Source organism: Egretta garzetta, unplaced genomic scaffold (genome assembly GCF_000687185.1).
Source record: "Egretta garzetta isolate BGI_Z169 unplaced genomic scaffold, ASM68718v1 scaffold139, whole genome shotgun sequence".
In the NCBI taxonomy this organism is placed as follows: domain Eukaryota; kingdom Metazoa; phylum Chordata; class Aves; order Pelecaniformes; family Ardeidae; genus Egretta; species Egretta garzetta.
The window spans coordinates 3,235,876-3,252,144 of record NW_009260832.1 but is presented as its reverse complement, the minus strand read 5'-3'; the positions used below and the strand labels follow the sequence as shown (position 1 = coordinate 3,252,144).

Genomic DNA, 16,269 nt, shown 5'->3' with positions numbered 1-16,269 from the left:
GCAGCCTTATACAGTAGTTTCATGTAAAACATGACCAGCATCTGCATGTTCTGCTTTGCTTCTGTGGCTGTCCCTAGAGCCACGGAGAAGCCGTGCCGTCAGCTGGGTGCACGCACGCCAACCCCATGCAGCAAGCTTCTTCCCTGGGGAAGAAGTAGGAGGTGTAGGAAGTGCTGAAAACGGGACAGAGTTCCAGTGGCAAGGCAAATCTGTAAAGCTCCGTACTGCTGAGGTGCTAAAAAGTTGAGAGACCCTGAATCCAGGCTAAAGAGGGAACAGCATTTTACTGGCAGAAGTATTTTCCCTTGCTGAGGAGTGTTTAAAAAGTCTGTCTTATTAGTTCTCCATTCTCTGTGAGCTCCTGATGATCAAACTATTTCCATTTTTCTTGTCATACATAACAGATAGGTCACGTCTGTCCAGCAGTGCAGCGCAGATACCAATGCCGGTAACAAATGAGTTTTTCAGAAAGAGAAATGAGCCTATGTAGAGGTCTAGCTGACACCAGTTGTAGCGCTCTTGCAGCATACACAAACTTGGGCACTTTCGCACTGCATTACTTTGTTCTGTTTAGATACTCTCGGTTTAGTTTATTTTTTGGATATGAGGAGGAGGATGACTCCTATACAGAATTTGAAGTTCAATGCTCCCATGTCTGACTTGGGTACAGTCCCAGCTGTGGAAAGCAGGGAGTGAGGCACTTGAAGGTACTTGAGCCCGAGTTCAGACAAGTACTGGGATATTTTCCTTCCCTAAGGAAAGGTGCTTCATCATTCCTCATTTTAGTGCCACATCCATAGATATAGCATAATATTTTTGTTACATTTCCTGAACTTGGAAAGGAATGTTTTAGAAGAAGCACGTCCTTAATGCACATGAGGTAGACAGTAAATAGATGAGTCTACAAAATTGAAAAGCTACAATGATTTTCACCCATCCTCTCTTATGGATGCGTTGTTTGGCTTCTCTGAATAACGAGGAAGCAAAGGAAATAGAGAACAAATCTTTCTGTTCATTGCATTTGACTGATGTTAGTCATTTGAAGTATGAAGGGCGTTGAGGGAGGAAGAGTACTCACACATGGTCCAGCTGCCATTGTCGCTGCAGCAAAGCTGTCGTAACACCTTGACTTTCTGGTTAACTCTGCACCCTTAATGTTATGTGTACTTTAAACAAAACTATTACTTTGGTAGTGACAAGGTGATCAGTGCTGGACATACACAAATATAAGCTAGCCGAAAAGATGCATGTAGAGTTGTCTTACCTAACTTATATCCAGTTTCCTGTGTCAAAGGGCTGCCTTGAGCTAGAACTAAACTAACTGAAACTGAGCTAAGAGAGAAGCTACTATTTGCAATAATAAATATCCAAGCACAACCAGCACTGCTTATTAGTGCAAAGTCCTGAACTCTGCTTCAGCTTTTCTTCTGTGAGCACTGGTAGAGTGGCCCAGTGATGTGCTATGCTGGTACTAGCCTTTCTTGGAGAAAGATCAATTCATTCTGTGGTGGTGCTTGATGTCTGCATGCAGATAGTGTGGGAACTGACCACACAGCAGCTTCTCCAATCCTAGCAATGTGCAGCAATCAGCATTTTTCTCTGTCATGATGTATTTGTGGTGCTTGGAGGTGGCTCAGAGCTCAGATGCAGTAGACGGAGCTGAGCGGAGAGGAGGTAATGTGTACAGGCAGGGAGAAACATGCCGAGGAGTCTGAAGCTACAAGGCAGTCATGCTTGGTTGAAATTACTCATTTTCAATAGGTCAGCCTCATTTGGGGCGATTTTCTGATGATCTTGTACTCTTCTGTATGAGCATGCAGAGAATGCCTTCTGACACTTCTGGCTGCTAAGAGATTCTTAGTCTGGTGAGCGCAGCTGCTTAGCTGCAGTTACTCAAACCCTTTTTTCACTCATGTCTCCCTACTTGTGCCTTTCATGGTGGTGATGCAGCAGCACTGGAAGAGGAGAAATTGTTGTTTATCTTAACACTGGATCTAAAGTTGTGGAGTAAACTTACATGAAGGAATTGCTGGTAGTAAATGCACAGTATATAAAATAAAACAAACCAACCCACCCCCATGGTATGTAAAAACAAAGGTACTTTTCTTGCTGGAGAGAAAATGAAAGAACAAACACAGGGCAGATGTGAATCACATTGCTTAATGCTATCCTGGAAAATGTTTGGGTACTGATGTGATGTGTGTGTGTGGTCTAAGAATCTATCTATATATAGCAAATAAGCCACATTTTGATTATACACGTAGATGAATGTGAAGAGATTTCTAAGAAAGCAATGACTTCTTTCCTGAGTTAGAAGCACTGAAGCTAGGGCACCTCATTACTAAGTACAACATAAATGAACTAAATAAGTGAAATTCCTTTACTGTTTTTAAAATCCGTATTTATGTTGAACACTTTTTGTTAAGGGTTTCTGGGGCAAGTAAGGGACAAGTGTATACGTGTCTCACTGCACTGCTTCTTTTCATGTTTTCACTTTTTTTTAAAATGGCTTGAAGTTGATATTTACATTTCTGGGAAATATTGTTAAAGATGTGTCAGAATATTCTTTATTACTCCTACTGGCATCCAGTCACTAAAACCAATTCTAGTTTTTGATTTGAAGACATTCCCTGTTGGTTCTCAGTGCTATTATTTATACCTTCAGTGTTTTACTTACTGCTTCTATTTGCCTCCATACCTTTACTGGGTAACTTTGCCATGGCATACAGCTTGTTTCTAAGTGTTGAGGACTAAAAATAACAATTTGACTGTATGAGATTTTGCTTCCTAATGAGAAATTGTTTATGGCCTCAAATTCTTAGTTTCTAAAGAAAAAAGAAATCCTGTTTAATAGATACTGGTTTTACTACATGTAAAATATTCCAATTCTTTGCCTGAAGAGCTTAAAAAAAAAAAAAAAAACAAAACTTTAGTGGAGAGACAAAAGAAACAAAACAGAGAAGGGAAATTGAGTGAACAGAAGTAGTAAGTCTTGCGATCAGTCTGATGTGTCTGCCTTCTGTGAGAAAGCATTTGCGGAGCTGAGTTAACTTTAATATGCCTTCCTTCATGGAGTTATGCTTTGAAGTACTAGTCTCTTTCACTAATTGACCCCAAATTAGTGCCAGTTATATTAAATGACTTTTTTTTTCTCATAAACAGAAAACCACTTTGTAGTCCTTCAAAAAAATGGTTAATGGCAACATTTGCAATAAAGTTCAGTAGGGCCTCCCCCCCCCCATTCACAATTATTCATTCTTATAGAATTATTTTTAATGAAGGAATGTGGTTTAAGTGAACAGCTATTACAAGAACTTGTGATGGGGGAAGAATAAGGCAAAGATTTCTCTTTAGTATCCGCAGATATTTTGAAGAACTTTCCCTGGATTATTTGAATTCCAATTTTTTTTCTCCTGAAAAAAACCCAGATTAAATTAAATTCAAATAACGAACTCAATTGGATAGTAGGAGGGCACAATGCTGTAACTGGATTATTTAACACAATTTGCAACACACTGACAATTTTCAGGCAGGTTTACTCAGTGTTTTTAATTAATATATGTATACTAAATGCCCAGCAATGTTTTAATCCTAATTTCTTATTGTTAGGGTTGACTGAAATCAGCCGTATTTTTTTGCTTATCTGCTTAGGTTAATTGACAGGTCCAGCTGGATTTTCTGTTGTTTTTATGAGACATCATTAACTCACCTATTTGAAAATGCAAAGACCTAGCAAGGCCGTTGTGTTCGACAAAGTTTAGTTTGCAGAGGCAGAAGTGAAACTCGTCAAGCACTACAGACTATTGCATGTTGCGACAAGTTTGGATGTTCCTTGTTTGACAGGGGGCTAAACCTCCCAGCTGAAGTTCTGTTTGTTATTTGGTGTTGGTGTGATTCATGACTTGGAGCATCATTTGGTTGATGTGACTTTTGCAGCTGGTCCTGGTGACACAGGACCTTTGTTCTGAGCCAGCATAGCTGCTCTGCTGCTGCCTGCCTGGAATTCTGCTGCACAGGGAGAATCCATCAGAAGAGGACAGATTGTTGACTGTTTAGTAATTACTCAGATGTCTGTCAAGACCATTTGCTGCTTGAAGAGAAACCAAAGTGACTGTTTCTAAGAAAGAGGAGTAATTAGCTTTGACAGGATTTCTGCGTTTGAAAGGCTTTCCAGTAGCAGTCCTCTGTCATGTATGCGTACTTGCATACATAGACAACCTAACCCAAAAACCAGAACAGGAACCCTAGGCGTGGTCTCAGATTGCAACTGGTCTCTAGCACTGTGCTGCTTTAGCATTCAGCTGGGCTCTGGTGCCCATGCTTCCTCCTGTGGAGGGAAATATTCCTCCCTTTACGCAACTGTCGGACAGGAGATGCTCCTCTGAGACTTTTTGCAGTGATCTCACTTTTCTGATTATTTATAATTCATAGGTGATGTCATGTAGTACAACCCCTATTTTTTGATGATAGCAAGTCATCAGTGAGGACCCTGATGTGCACTTGCACTAAGGAGGCTGATGTTACAGGAAACCTTTCTTGTATGTGACACACGGGCAGGCTCACAACGTGCATCCTATCTTTGTAGACTGAATGAATATGCATAGTGCTGCATACCATAAAGTTGCTCTTGGGCGTCTGGAGTTTGAACTGCAGTTACTAAAAATGTTTCTCCAGATCTCTCCAGTAATACGGTAGGTACCAGTGAATAGTAAAGCAGCTTATGAGACCAAACATATTAGGCTTGTCCCACTGATGTTTGAAGAAATGCAGAGGAAATTTTAATCACCCAAAATGAGCAAAAGGTGACCTGAGTTTAGCTACTCTTACCAGCAACAGTGGAGCAGCCAACTTGTTAATGATCTGATCATCTCACTTTGAAGCGAGATTCTTATGGCCTGTTAATGCTGAGCGGTGCTCGGTAATACAGGCTAAACAAACCCAAGCCTGCCTGTTGCTGGCAAGCAAAGAAAGGGGAATTTTCTCTCTTACGTTGAAGAGGTAGATGATTACCCCTGCGTGGTGCAGGGAAATAGTGCAAGACACTGCAGATATATGTGGTTACTAGTGCTAATGGAATATTTGAGTGTTCTTACTAAATTAAGTAATAAGCCATTTAATATGCAGCAGATGTTTTGTTTGTCTTGTGTCAGGCTGGAGGCATTGCGTGTTTAGGATGCATTAAAAAAAAAAGGCTTTTTTTGTTGTTGTTGTTCACTCTGGAAGTGTTGGAGCGGGTCCAGAGGAGGGCCACAAAAATGGTCTGGGGGCTGGAGCACCTCTCCTATAAGGACAGGCTGAGGGAGTTGGGCTTGTTCAGCCTGGAGAAGAGAAGGCTGCGGGGAGACCTGATTGCGACCTTCCAGTACCTAAAGGGGGCCTATAGGAAAGACGGGGAAAATCTTTTTAGTAGGGCCAGCTGTGACAGGACAAGGGGTAATGGTTTTAAACTAAACCAGGGTAGGTTTAGACTAGATATAAGGAAGAAGTTCTTTACAATGAGGGTGGTGAAACACTGGAACAGGTTGCCCAGAGGGGTGGTGGAGGCCCCATCCCTGGAAACATTCAAGGCCAGGTTGGACGGGGCTCTGAGCAGCCTGATCTAGTTAGCGGTGTCCCTGCTCCTGCGGGGGGGTTGGACTAGATGACCTCTAGGGGTCCCTTCCAACCCAAAACATTCTATGATTCTATGATTTATCTCTCCTCCACCTTTCCCTGTGAATATTTTGTGATAAGACCAGCGGAAGTTATACCAGTTGCTACACATAAAGAGACATGAGTTTGACATTCTGACAGTCTTGCCACCAGAACCTCATTTGTTGGGGTTTATGTAACTGAGTAGTAAAACTTGTCCAAAGCTATACTGTTATATGCTATGCACTGCACAGTTTCACAGCTTAAGCTAATTAGCATTAGCATTGAGGACACAAATTCCCCTCGCTTCTTCACAGGATGCTTCTTCAAAACATTGATAAAGACTGTGGAAGAAATGTAACTTCTCTTCTGGAGATAGCTCTATGAAACTTTCATCTGAAATGGAAGGATCCTTATTTTGATGATATATTGCCTTGTTTTGAAGGTTGATTTTTAGAGAGTAAAATCTCTTTAAATGCCTTCGAAATAGACTCACTGCAGTGCTTTATTTGGCATTGTACAGTGATGTTTTCCTATGGGGTTATTTGACCTTTTTTGGGGAGACAATTTAAAATGGCATTGCATCTTCACTGATTTCTTAGTGTCAGTCCCCGTTGTCTGGACACCAGTTCTTGTTCTTGTACACTTTAGAATAAAGGTTCTGTCTTGTCCCTAGGTTTCATATAAGCTGTTGTCCTATTTCTGACAGGAGCCAGTAGCAGAGGTTGGGGGGATAGGCGAAAGCAAATGGAGAAAGTAGAGAGGGTTACCTCTCTTCCCACCTTCTGTCTATCAGATATATGTACATGAATGCCCATGATACTTCTGTTAGATTACAGAATCCTCAGAGACTGTGACCAAGAATTTGAAGCTGGGTTATTCATGAAAATCCATAATGTGTTTTTCCCACATAGATAGTGGAGTTTATTCTAATTCTATATACTTAGAGAATGGAGAATTGTCTTAAAAGTTACTGACAATTAATTTTCATGCTAATTCCACAGATGCCATCAAATCGCTTTTGTTTTCTTCTATATGGGAAGATGCCTTCAGTTTGTACATGCTGCCAATATTCAACATTAAACAAATTCTTTGTACCAACAGGAGTCATAGATGTTTTTCACATATTTCACGTAAATGGCAGAAGGTCTCTTACTACTTTTTTTGGCATACATACCTAAAGCATCGTGGTTGGTGAACCTTTTTTTTTTTTCTCTGACTCAATATTTTAATTAAAAATCTGTTCAGTGTAGTTCTCGGATAGTAAAAGGTTGCTACTCTTGTATTTTTATAATAAAAAAACCCTGTGGTAACAATGGACATCATCAAATTTTCCTAAAAAGAATGGAGGAACTTTCCTTAAAGATGGAGGAACGAGGAGACTCTTGGGGTTTCCTGCACATACTGTTTCCATTTGGTTGGCTTTATTTTATGTTTTGGGGATGTTTTTTTAAAGTGTAGTTCAGAGTTTTTAGATCACACACTAATGTTAAAAGTCTAATACTTATTAGAAGGTTGAGCTTTTTAAAGCCTTTGTATCTCATGTCAGATTTTTAAATCACTTTTGCCTTCTAGTCACTTGTAAAGGAGAAGCCCTTATTAAAGTAGACTCCATGTCCGGCTCAAGTGATTGAGACAGAAGTGGTATAAATTGATTTTGCTCTAGATCTGATTCTGTCCTTTCAGCTAACTGTAAAAATATATGAATTACAAGGTAATTGTGAAGTGATTGCTACATCACAACCTGTCATCTTTCTGGTCTGCTGATATTAGTCAATGACAAAGCAACACCTGAATGCCTGAAAGGAGTGACTGGAAACGCAGTATTTGTTAAAGTGTTCATTTTTAAGTTGTTGGGTTCTTATGGGAATATGACTTGTCAGTAGCATTTCTAAAACCAGTAATGAAGTCAAGAATAAAATGGGAAGTTTGAAATTGCTGTTCAGTTTTCCTTATCTACGGGTTGGTGCTTAGGTGCACCTTTCCTGAAGGAGTACATCAGTACTACATAGCCTGATCTTCCATCAGCGATGCAGAGCACTTGCTGCCTGTCTGGCCTCAGATGTGCTTGCAGAGTGGTAACTGGGACTCAAGTGGTTTCATTGAGCATATTACTGTTTTATAATTTATAACTATTTTACAGCTTCATGTCTGTGTGTTTGTGTCTTACCAAAAAAACCCCATGAAAATAGTTGTGGACTGCATAGGTGATATGAAGATGGCATTTTCTTCTTCAGTTTGCTTTGAACCTTGGCCCGGTGTTCAAGGGTATTTCACTTTTGAAGTGTTGTTATTTGGATCTGATCTAAAATGGAGGGTTTGATCATCTGTAACTGTTAAACGCCACCATGTATGTTAACATCACATGGTGCTGGTTAATCCTTTTAGTATGAACTGTGTAATCGTCTTCTCCAGGAAAAATCTAAGCCAGAAGTTGCATATTCATTTCTCTTTCTTCCCTGCAAACCTGATCATGTCTTTCCTCAGAGTAGGGTTTTGGTTTGGGTTTTGTTTTTTGGGTTTTGTTTGTTTTTTTTTTTAAAAAAAAAAAAAGAAAAAATCTAGTCTTTAAAGGTTGTTGATACAGGATGGTTGTCGTGTTTCCATAGTAAGAATTGGTGTGATTAGTTTTCCTTCACCAAAAGCACATTGTAGTCCTTTTGATGTAAAACTGAATGTGTATTTACAAGCAGTTTGGCATTTGAAAATTGATTCCACTGCTAGCAGGATGATTACTGCTGTTGTGTAAAAGTAAATACTTTTTCCCATCACCTGAAGAGTGGAAAGCTTCAAGAGCTTCCCTCTCTCTTTGTTAGACTCCACACTCTGACTCAGGCATTTTTGCAGGGTACAACCTGTATGAATTATTATATTAAATCCTGATTACGTACATTAAACAAATACTTTTTTTTCTAAAAGCACTGTTAAAGCCATTACTTTTTTTTTCCTGTGCATAGCAATGTGAAACAAGCGTGTTTTAATCTGCTACTTTTGCGTAGTTTTATTCAAGCCATCAAATTTAATGATTCTCATGCCATTTTTTAGCTGTTATATTACAACACCTTTAGACCAAAATATGCTCAGTTAGCTTAGAAACTGGCTGGATGAGTAAAAGTAGTGTTGTATTCTAGCAGGTTTTGTTCTGTTTTCTTTATATCATACATTTATTCATTTTTTCCATTTAAAAACTAGAGCACATAAACCCAAAAGAAAAACAGATTGCTGTCTCTTTAACAGTCCTGGTCAATATTGTCAGGGATGAGGGAGAAAGCTTAGCCATAGAAAGGGGATCCCTGTCTTGGTACAGTGAAATACAAAGTAGGAGTTGAATATTCAAAAAATGGCTTTCTTGAAAAAGGAAAAAAAAGAATGAACAAAGCAAGTTCAGTGGATATGTGCTAAGTGTGTAGCAAACCCATTACAACAGGGTTCCACTAACCCTTTTGGAGAAATCCAGAATGGCTGTAATTCTGACGATTTCAGTAGTTCATTCAGTGGGGAATTTGTATTAACACACTGAGATCTCTGTCTTTTCAGGTTACTTTTGTGTAAAGAACAATAATCATTTCAGTGGGCTAGGAAATACGAAATCCAGTTACATAAGTTTATTGGTGCTGGAAGACATATTAATGACCATCATTATGCCTCAGTTTTTGTAACCTTTGCTCAATTAAGCTGTGTCCCTTCATCCCTAGTTGGATTTAGATCCCGTAGCACCTCTAGGGAATGCAGCAGTTCTTATCTCAGAAAAGACTAGAAAGGTTCTTTCTTGGAAAATTATTAACTGTGTGAAAAACAATTTTTATTTTAATTTTTAAGAAGAAGTGTACCCTTGTGCTCTTTAATTCAAGCATAGCTTTTTAATGTCTTTTTTTTTTTTGATGCGATCTGTATGAAAATTAAGCTTACCTCTGCTGCTACAATGTAGTATTGGATTTTTTTCTAGTGCACAAAGGAGTCCTTTCAAAGGCTCTGCAAGGTTATTGCAAGTGAAAACTTTCCAAAAGGGCTTCAAAACGTCTTTTTCTGATTTTAAAATGCTGTTAGAAGAAAATGAAGAAAATAGCCTTACCATTTTTGAACTACTTGAGCAAGTTCAGAAGGAAGTCGGTTACCCTGTCTTAATTAAAGCGTCACCACATAAATACAGAGATGTAGTTTGAGATTGTCGGTTTATTAGTTTTTAAAATGTTAGTAACAGCTTCGTATTTCATGTCTGTAAGTCTGAACGGTGGATGATAAAGCATACTTTCCATCTTCTGTCTCCTAGGCTGTACCACCGTGAAGTACTTTGTCTGAGAATTAGTTATAGATGCTTATTTCATGTAATACATATCTACTAATGCATTTACAGAGATGGGTGATATTTTTGGTGAATCACACTCATCCATAGACCAGAGTGGGAAGGGAAATTATCAAGGGACAAATAGTCTCAGTGAAGAAAAAGCCCCTATTTCTGGCCTGAAGCATCTTTTTTGCTAAATCAAAGGGAAGGTCTTATGTAAGCTAACATTTATTGTTCTCTAGTAAAAGATCACCAGCATGCATAGTCTAATCATCTCTTTTGACCACGTCTGTGCTCTTATATTCCTGTCAATTTAGTTTCCATGTGCATGCAGGCAAAAAAGGAATTTGCTATGGATGTGACTTCCAAGCGTACTCTCATGTTGAATCCTGGTAGCTGCCACCCTGTTTGTGGACACTCCATCTTGCCACTACAGCAATAGAAGCAGCAAGTGGTAAATGGTAAACTGAGGGACAATTTAGAAAAATGCAGCCTTCGCCACTCACTTGTATTTGATTCTTCTTGAGAAGTCTTTTGCAAGTGATTTAGGATAAACCTCCAAAACTTACACTTCTGTTTAGATTCTTCTATTAAAAAAAAAAAAAAAGAATCTGAAATACTCAATATATATTTATTATGGAGGCAAACAGCTTCCTTTCTTTTTTCCACTCTGGTCTTTGCTTTCCTTTCCGTATTCTGGAGTGGGTGATTGTTTGTCACTGATTGTCAGAACATGTAAGATTGGACCTCATCTTTGAAGTCCCATGCGCTTGCACGTGTCTCTATATCTCCAGGTGTTAATGGTTGTATAGTAGGCATCATTTTTCTCCTTCGCTATTTCTCTTGCCACACAGATTAAATATGAAGCAATAAAAGGTAGATGCATGGTGAGATGCACCACCTCAAATTAAATATTGTGTTCTATTTGAATGTATTCTCAATCAGCTGGGGTAGATACATTATAAAACTGACTTTCACAATAGAGATGTGTCCAGAGAGCAAAAAACTTACTTTTGAAATTTTATGTATATGTGTTATATTAAATAGTGCCTGTTGTGAAGGAGCAGCTTTTAAACATGCTACTCTTATTTTCTTTCTAGTTGATTCTTTAATGATGCAGACAGCTGGTAGAGGCTTGGTCATGACCTTGATCTCTGTGTGATCTTTATAAACAATTCCTCTTTCCGTTCTTCGAATTTTCTCAATTATCCTACTTATTCTCCCCGTCCTGTTATATGCCACGGATTATTTTTTCCATTTCATTTTAGTGTATAAAGGTAACAGGAGTTTTTCAAGCACCGGGTGCAGAATAAAGATGACTAAGTAATTAAGTGCTACAGGAGCTGCTGATTGGCACGTAAAGCTACAATGTGATAAACTGATATGAGTTACAATAACGTGCGTCTTTACTTCCTTGAAAGAGTGCATAATTAGACCTGATTTAAATATGTTCTGTTTTTAAGAAACATCCCATGTGTTTTCTTTCAAATTAGCTTTGCCTTCATCTGTTGGAACTATTAAGTCGATCTGCTCCTTGAATTATTCTATACAAGCCTGTACAATTCAAAAGAGGAAAAAAAAGAGGCTGCAAATCAGCAGTGCGTAATTTTGGAAGCCCACTTACTATGTTAAAAAAATAGTTTTAAGATGCAATTGAAGGAAATAAATAGGTGCTTACAAGATACACTAAACAGTGTAAAAATAGATGAATAGCAAAAGTTTTTTTAGCTTTCTAATTTTTCAGGAGTGGAAAAGGCTTCAGCTGCAAAGCATTCCCAACAGAAATTTTGGAAGGCCTTGACTTAGGCGAATTCCTTGCCTATAAATTCAGACAGTAAGTTAAAAAATGTTAGCTTGTAAGGAGAGTTAGTTTTATATTAGAAATCATAAGCATCTCTAATGAAGAGTGGACAAATGGGTTAGATCATCTTGGTATAATAGAATAAATGGTATATCGTTTCCAAAGTTATAATGGGAAAAACATGTTTCACAGTTATTGAAAGAGGAATTAATCAAAATGGAGAGTAAATCATTGGCAAATGGTTGTAAATCAGGGAGCTAACACTTCTTTGCTCTCTTCCCTGAGAGGAGGATTATGTTAGTGGGGTCCCGGGTTACTCTGCCCTAGTCAAGCAACTTGAAGGATGTCCCTCATACCTGCAAAATGAATGCTGCGATGCTGCTTGTAGCTGTTTCTTTGTGTGATGCTGCATAACGCATTTAAAGAGTGAGTTTTGTGAGCCCTTGCCCATCTACCAGAGGAAGAATTCTTTCAGGTCTCAAAAGGAGGATTTTTTAAATTATTCTTGGCTAGTGTTATTTAAGACCAGCTCGGAAAACTGTTTTTGTTGACACTGCGTCAGCACACCAGATTTTAGATTTCATGGGGGTTTTTTCCTCCTTTTATAAGAATCAAGAATGTCTAAAATCAGTGTTGGTTTCTCATGAATCTCTAAAAATCCATGTCCTGATTTATGTAGGAAATAAGAATGAATTTGCAAGTGCAATAAAACTACTGGGAGCATAGACATTGGATTATGTAGTCTGTCACCTGTCAGATTACTGAGAGAAGCGAAGCTTTCATTTTAAACCATTACCTAAAGTATACAGCAATTGTACAATTTAGGATTGTACTACAAAATATGGTGGTATGAATTACTGCCAAAGTTGCATACAGCCACTTTTTGTATGACCAATATATCTTTAAAATATCATTGTACTTTTATAAATATAAAGGAGCATCATGTCAGAAAAAATGATTGTGCTATCTATGTGCTCAGCATTCACATTTTCATTTTGCGTTCACATCTGCATACCCAGCAGGACTCAAAAAATACTTGGATCCATGTGTTTACCTTATCAGTGGACAGTTTCGCTGACAAGTTTTGAGATGCCTCTCTCAAATCTTTTGCCATACCTTCACTTATTGTTTATTTAATCTATACCAAAGCTCTAGTATTAATTTTCTCCTAATTTTCTCCCTGAAAAGTATAGCTAGCTACAGGGAAGGATTTCTCCCTCTGCTAAAACCTGTGCTACACTCAAAGATGTACAAATGCTTTAACTATTTTAGTCCTTAGTGACAAATGAGGGGGGATGAAGTGACACAGTAATATAGGTCTCTACTGAAAGAGGTGCATCCATTCTGAGTAGCCACTGGGGTGGTATCTTTTGCAAAACTAAATAAAACACCAAAATACATGATTGCAGTTCTTATTATATGAAAATCTTTAATATAATAATCAAATTCAGTATTGCAGCTTTTATGTGCCTTGCTGGGCTTTTAATGACTTTTACTCCATAGTGTTCTTGTAGATGTGATTTTTCCAATGAAATCTTTCTTCAGTCCACCCAAGACAGATGATATTTGAGCTTGAGATTAGATTTATAAGTGGGTTTCTTTTTTGTTCTGTTGCAGAGAGGTTTGCCTGGAAGGACAAGAGGGTATTATTGATATATTTAGTTGTTATTGCATTATGTACTCTCATTGCTGATTTTGTTTACTGGCAGAAAGAGAGAGACAGGGAGATATATCAAGTATTGCTAAGAAACAAGGAATAAAGTTATGCAAGTCTGAGTGGCTGTTCCAAAATCTATTTTTGCATCTGTGGCATAAGAAAAAAATGTATAAATCATCATGTAAGAAGTATGTGGCGTGCTCAAGATACTCTTCTTTACTACTAAATTATTTACTACTAATTCAGTATTATTTCATGTGCAAGGTTTCTTTCATGTGAACAGATTTCTTTGTCGAGATACATTGATAGGGAATGCCATGGATGACTTGGAGTTGATGGGCCAAAGTCTTAAAATATTTGTGTTGTCAACCATAATTTGAAGAGCTTCAGTGGCAGGGATGGTGGAGGGGGACAGAGAATTAAATCCAAGGTCTCTTAGGTCAAACTTGATTGAAGTTTTATTGAGAGTGATCAGGAGAAATTGATGAACACAATATGTGAAGGTAAACAGGAGAGACACAGCGAAAGAGATCCATCTCCAGATTATTTCTAACTGCTGAAATGTCTTAGTAGGCTCAAAATCTGTTATAACCCCCTTTTTCTTGTATGCCTTGGGAAATTGCATGGAGGAAGAAAAGTAATTGTAGAAAGATTTCCTACTTCACACTAAAGTAAAGTAATCACCCCTCTGTTTCTGACAAAATCTTTGAAATTACAAGTTAAGACTGTGTTCTGATGATGCATCCACACAGGCTCTACTAACCAAAAGCTTTTTACGTGGGTAATTTTTGAGCCTTAATTGCACAGTAGTGATAACAGCTTCCTGGCTTCTTCTTTCCTGAAACAAATTCCCGCATAGAGAATGTTTTTGTGATTTGTAAAACATGGATGATTTTGAAGTCTTATTATAACGTGTATTATGTGAAATTAAAATATTGATACATATTATGCTGATTTGAAGGGATTCTTCAGGAATGTTGCTTTTATAATACTTCAGTTGCTGTAAAAATAATTTTAAATAATAATATAATAATTTTTTTTTTACAAAGTAGGGCTTGGTTTTTAAATTACAATTTTTGTTTCTTCTTAAACATAGTATATACTGAATCCTACAAAGAATAGGGCTTATTGTTGCTGTACAGAAGCATGTAGCGATAAAACTGTTCTGAAGAGGTTTTTTGTATAAAGACAATAGTTAATGGTTACTGAAGATAGGACTGTATAATAATGGAAGTTCCTAAATGTAATGGAGGTTAGCATGTTTTCAATGATTACTTTTCTTGGGGTTTTGGGGGGTTTTAATTTAATTTGGAGCAGTAGAGTGAGAAGGAATGGAAATAATTTGGGAAGATCAGGAGGATAAATGAATAAAGTGGGGGAGAAGGGGCAAAAATCAAATCTTGCCTCCTGCTAAGTTGAAGTCAAGAGGTTTTTGCTTTTGTCTTTGTGGCATCGAGACTTACTGATGCGAAGGCTAAGGTAGCATCTGTGAGATTTTCATAGTAACTTTTTTAGAGTTTTCTGTGGTGGAAAGCACTCATTTTGTTATGTAAGGTTGTGAACACTGACTAACTGCTTTTCTTGAGCTGGAATGGGGCCTGAGCAGATTGTGTCAGCAAAATAAGCCTCAATTTTGCAATTGGAGCTAAAAATATATTAGAAAAATTAAGCATAGCATTTTAATAATGTTTAAAGTGTGTTCTTTTGTGTTTCTCTTCGTAGGAAGTACTACAAATAAAATACGCAAAGCAGTTTCGTTCTAGGTGGGACAGATTTATACTTTAAAAAATGAATGGAAGAAAATGCTTTATAAGAAACATTGCAGCTGGCTATTTATGAACGCTTTTTTTAAAAAAGGGGTGGTTATACTTAACGCTTTAAAAAAAGTCATAATTACTGGAAAACAAAATGCCCTGAAATGCATTTCCATTAGCATGAAAACATCTTAAAGAAAAAATGATATTTTTTTTTCTGTATATAAGGCTGAATTGTTTCTGCATAATATTCAAAATAGGTTTTGCTGATTTGAAGGATGTTTTTTCAGAATGTTTTCTCAACATAAAAGTTCTGGTTACATATCTCTTAAGTTTTAAAAATATTAATAAATAGGAGACACAAATAAGAGGTGGCATTTTCTAAGGAATGTGAAGTACTTCTGCAGTTCTTTTTAGCAGTTATGAAATTATCTTCTGAAATTTCAGTAGATGTAATTTTCTGTTATTCCAACTATCAAAAAGGAAAATAAGTCTGCTGTAGTAATCTACTACATATTACCAATCCTGTTAACAGCAATAAATCCTTTAATTTTACTTTTTTTTTTTTAGAAGTTGAATGTAGTAGTTTCAGTTTATTAGGTGTTTCTTAAACCTACCATCATCACTTTCTTGTGTTCAGTTCTTCAAGTCAATTCTGCAAAAATTACCCTTCTAGCCTTAATTTCTTGCCATTTCTGTTTTGTAAAATTTACATTTTATCTTGCAGTCCAAATGACATGTTGGCTATTACTCACTCACTAGACAGGTCTGGTCAGAGAGGTTAAAACAGAGAAAATGGTATAGTATCTGTTGTTCACAAGAACAAGTTATGAATGACATTCTTCTTTCCCTTCCCAAAAGGCACTAAGGCGTGAACTGAAGGATAAAGAGCAAACCATTCTCAGTGCTGTGGACCAGGCACGAGTTTTCCTTGCTGACCAACCAATTGAGGGGCCTGAAGAACCAAGAAGGAGCTTGCATTCAAAAACAGGTCAGAAAAAACTCTCTTCCAGGAATAGTTAAAAGGAAAGAAAAAGGATTTACGTGTTTCCAGTACGTATTTTATATCCCAATTACTTGTTTAGACTTCAGAATTTTCCAAACCACATCCTGATTGCTTTTATTTCAATGATTTAGCCTC

At 37.5% G+C, this 16,269-nt stretch overlaps 1 protein-coding gene across 1 annotated transcript in view; it reads left to right on the top strand.

Moving 5' to 3' along the window:
- UTRN (utrophin) overlaps positions 1–16,269 on the top strand; it is a 387,328-nt gene that overhangs the window by 275,487 nt on the left and 95,572 nt on the right. The window contains 1 exon segment of the mRNA XM_009646963.2: positions 15,990–16,119. Within this exon segment, the coding sequence (XP_009645258.1) occupies positions 15,990–16,119 (130 nt within the window).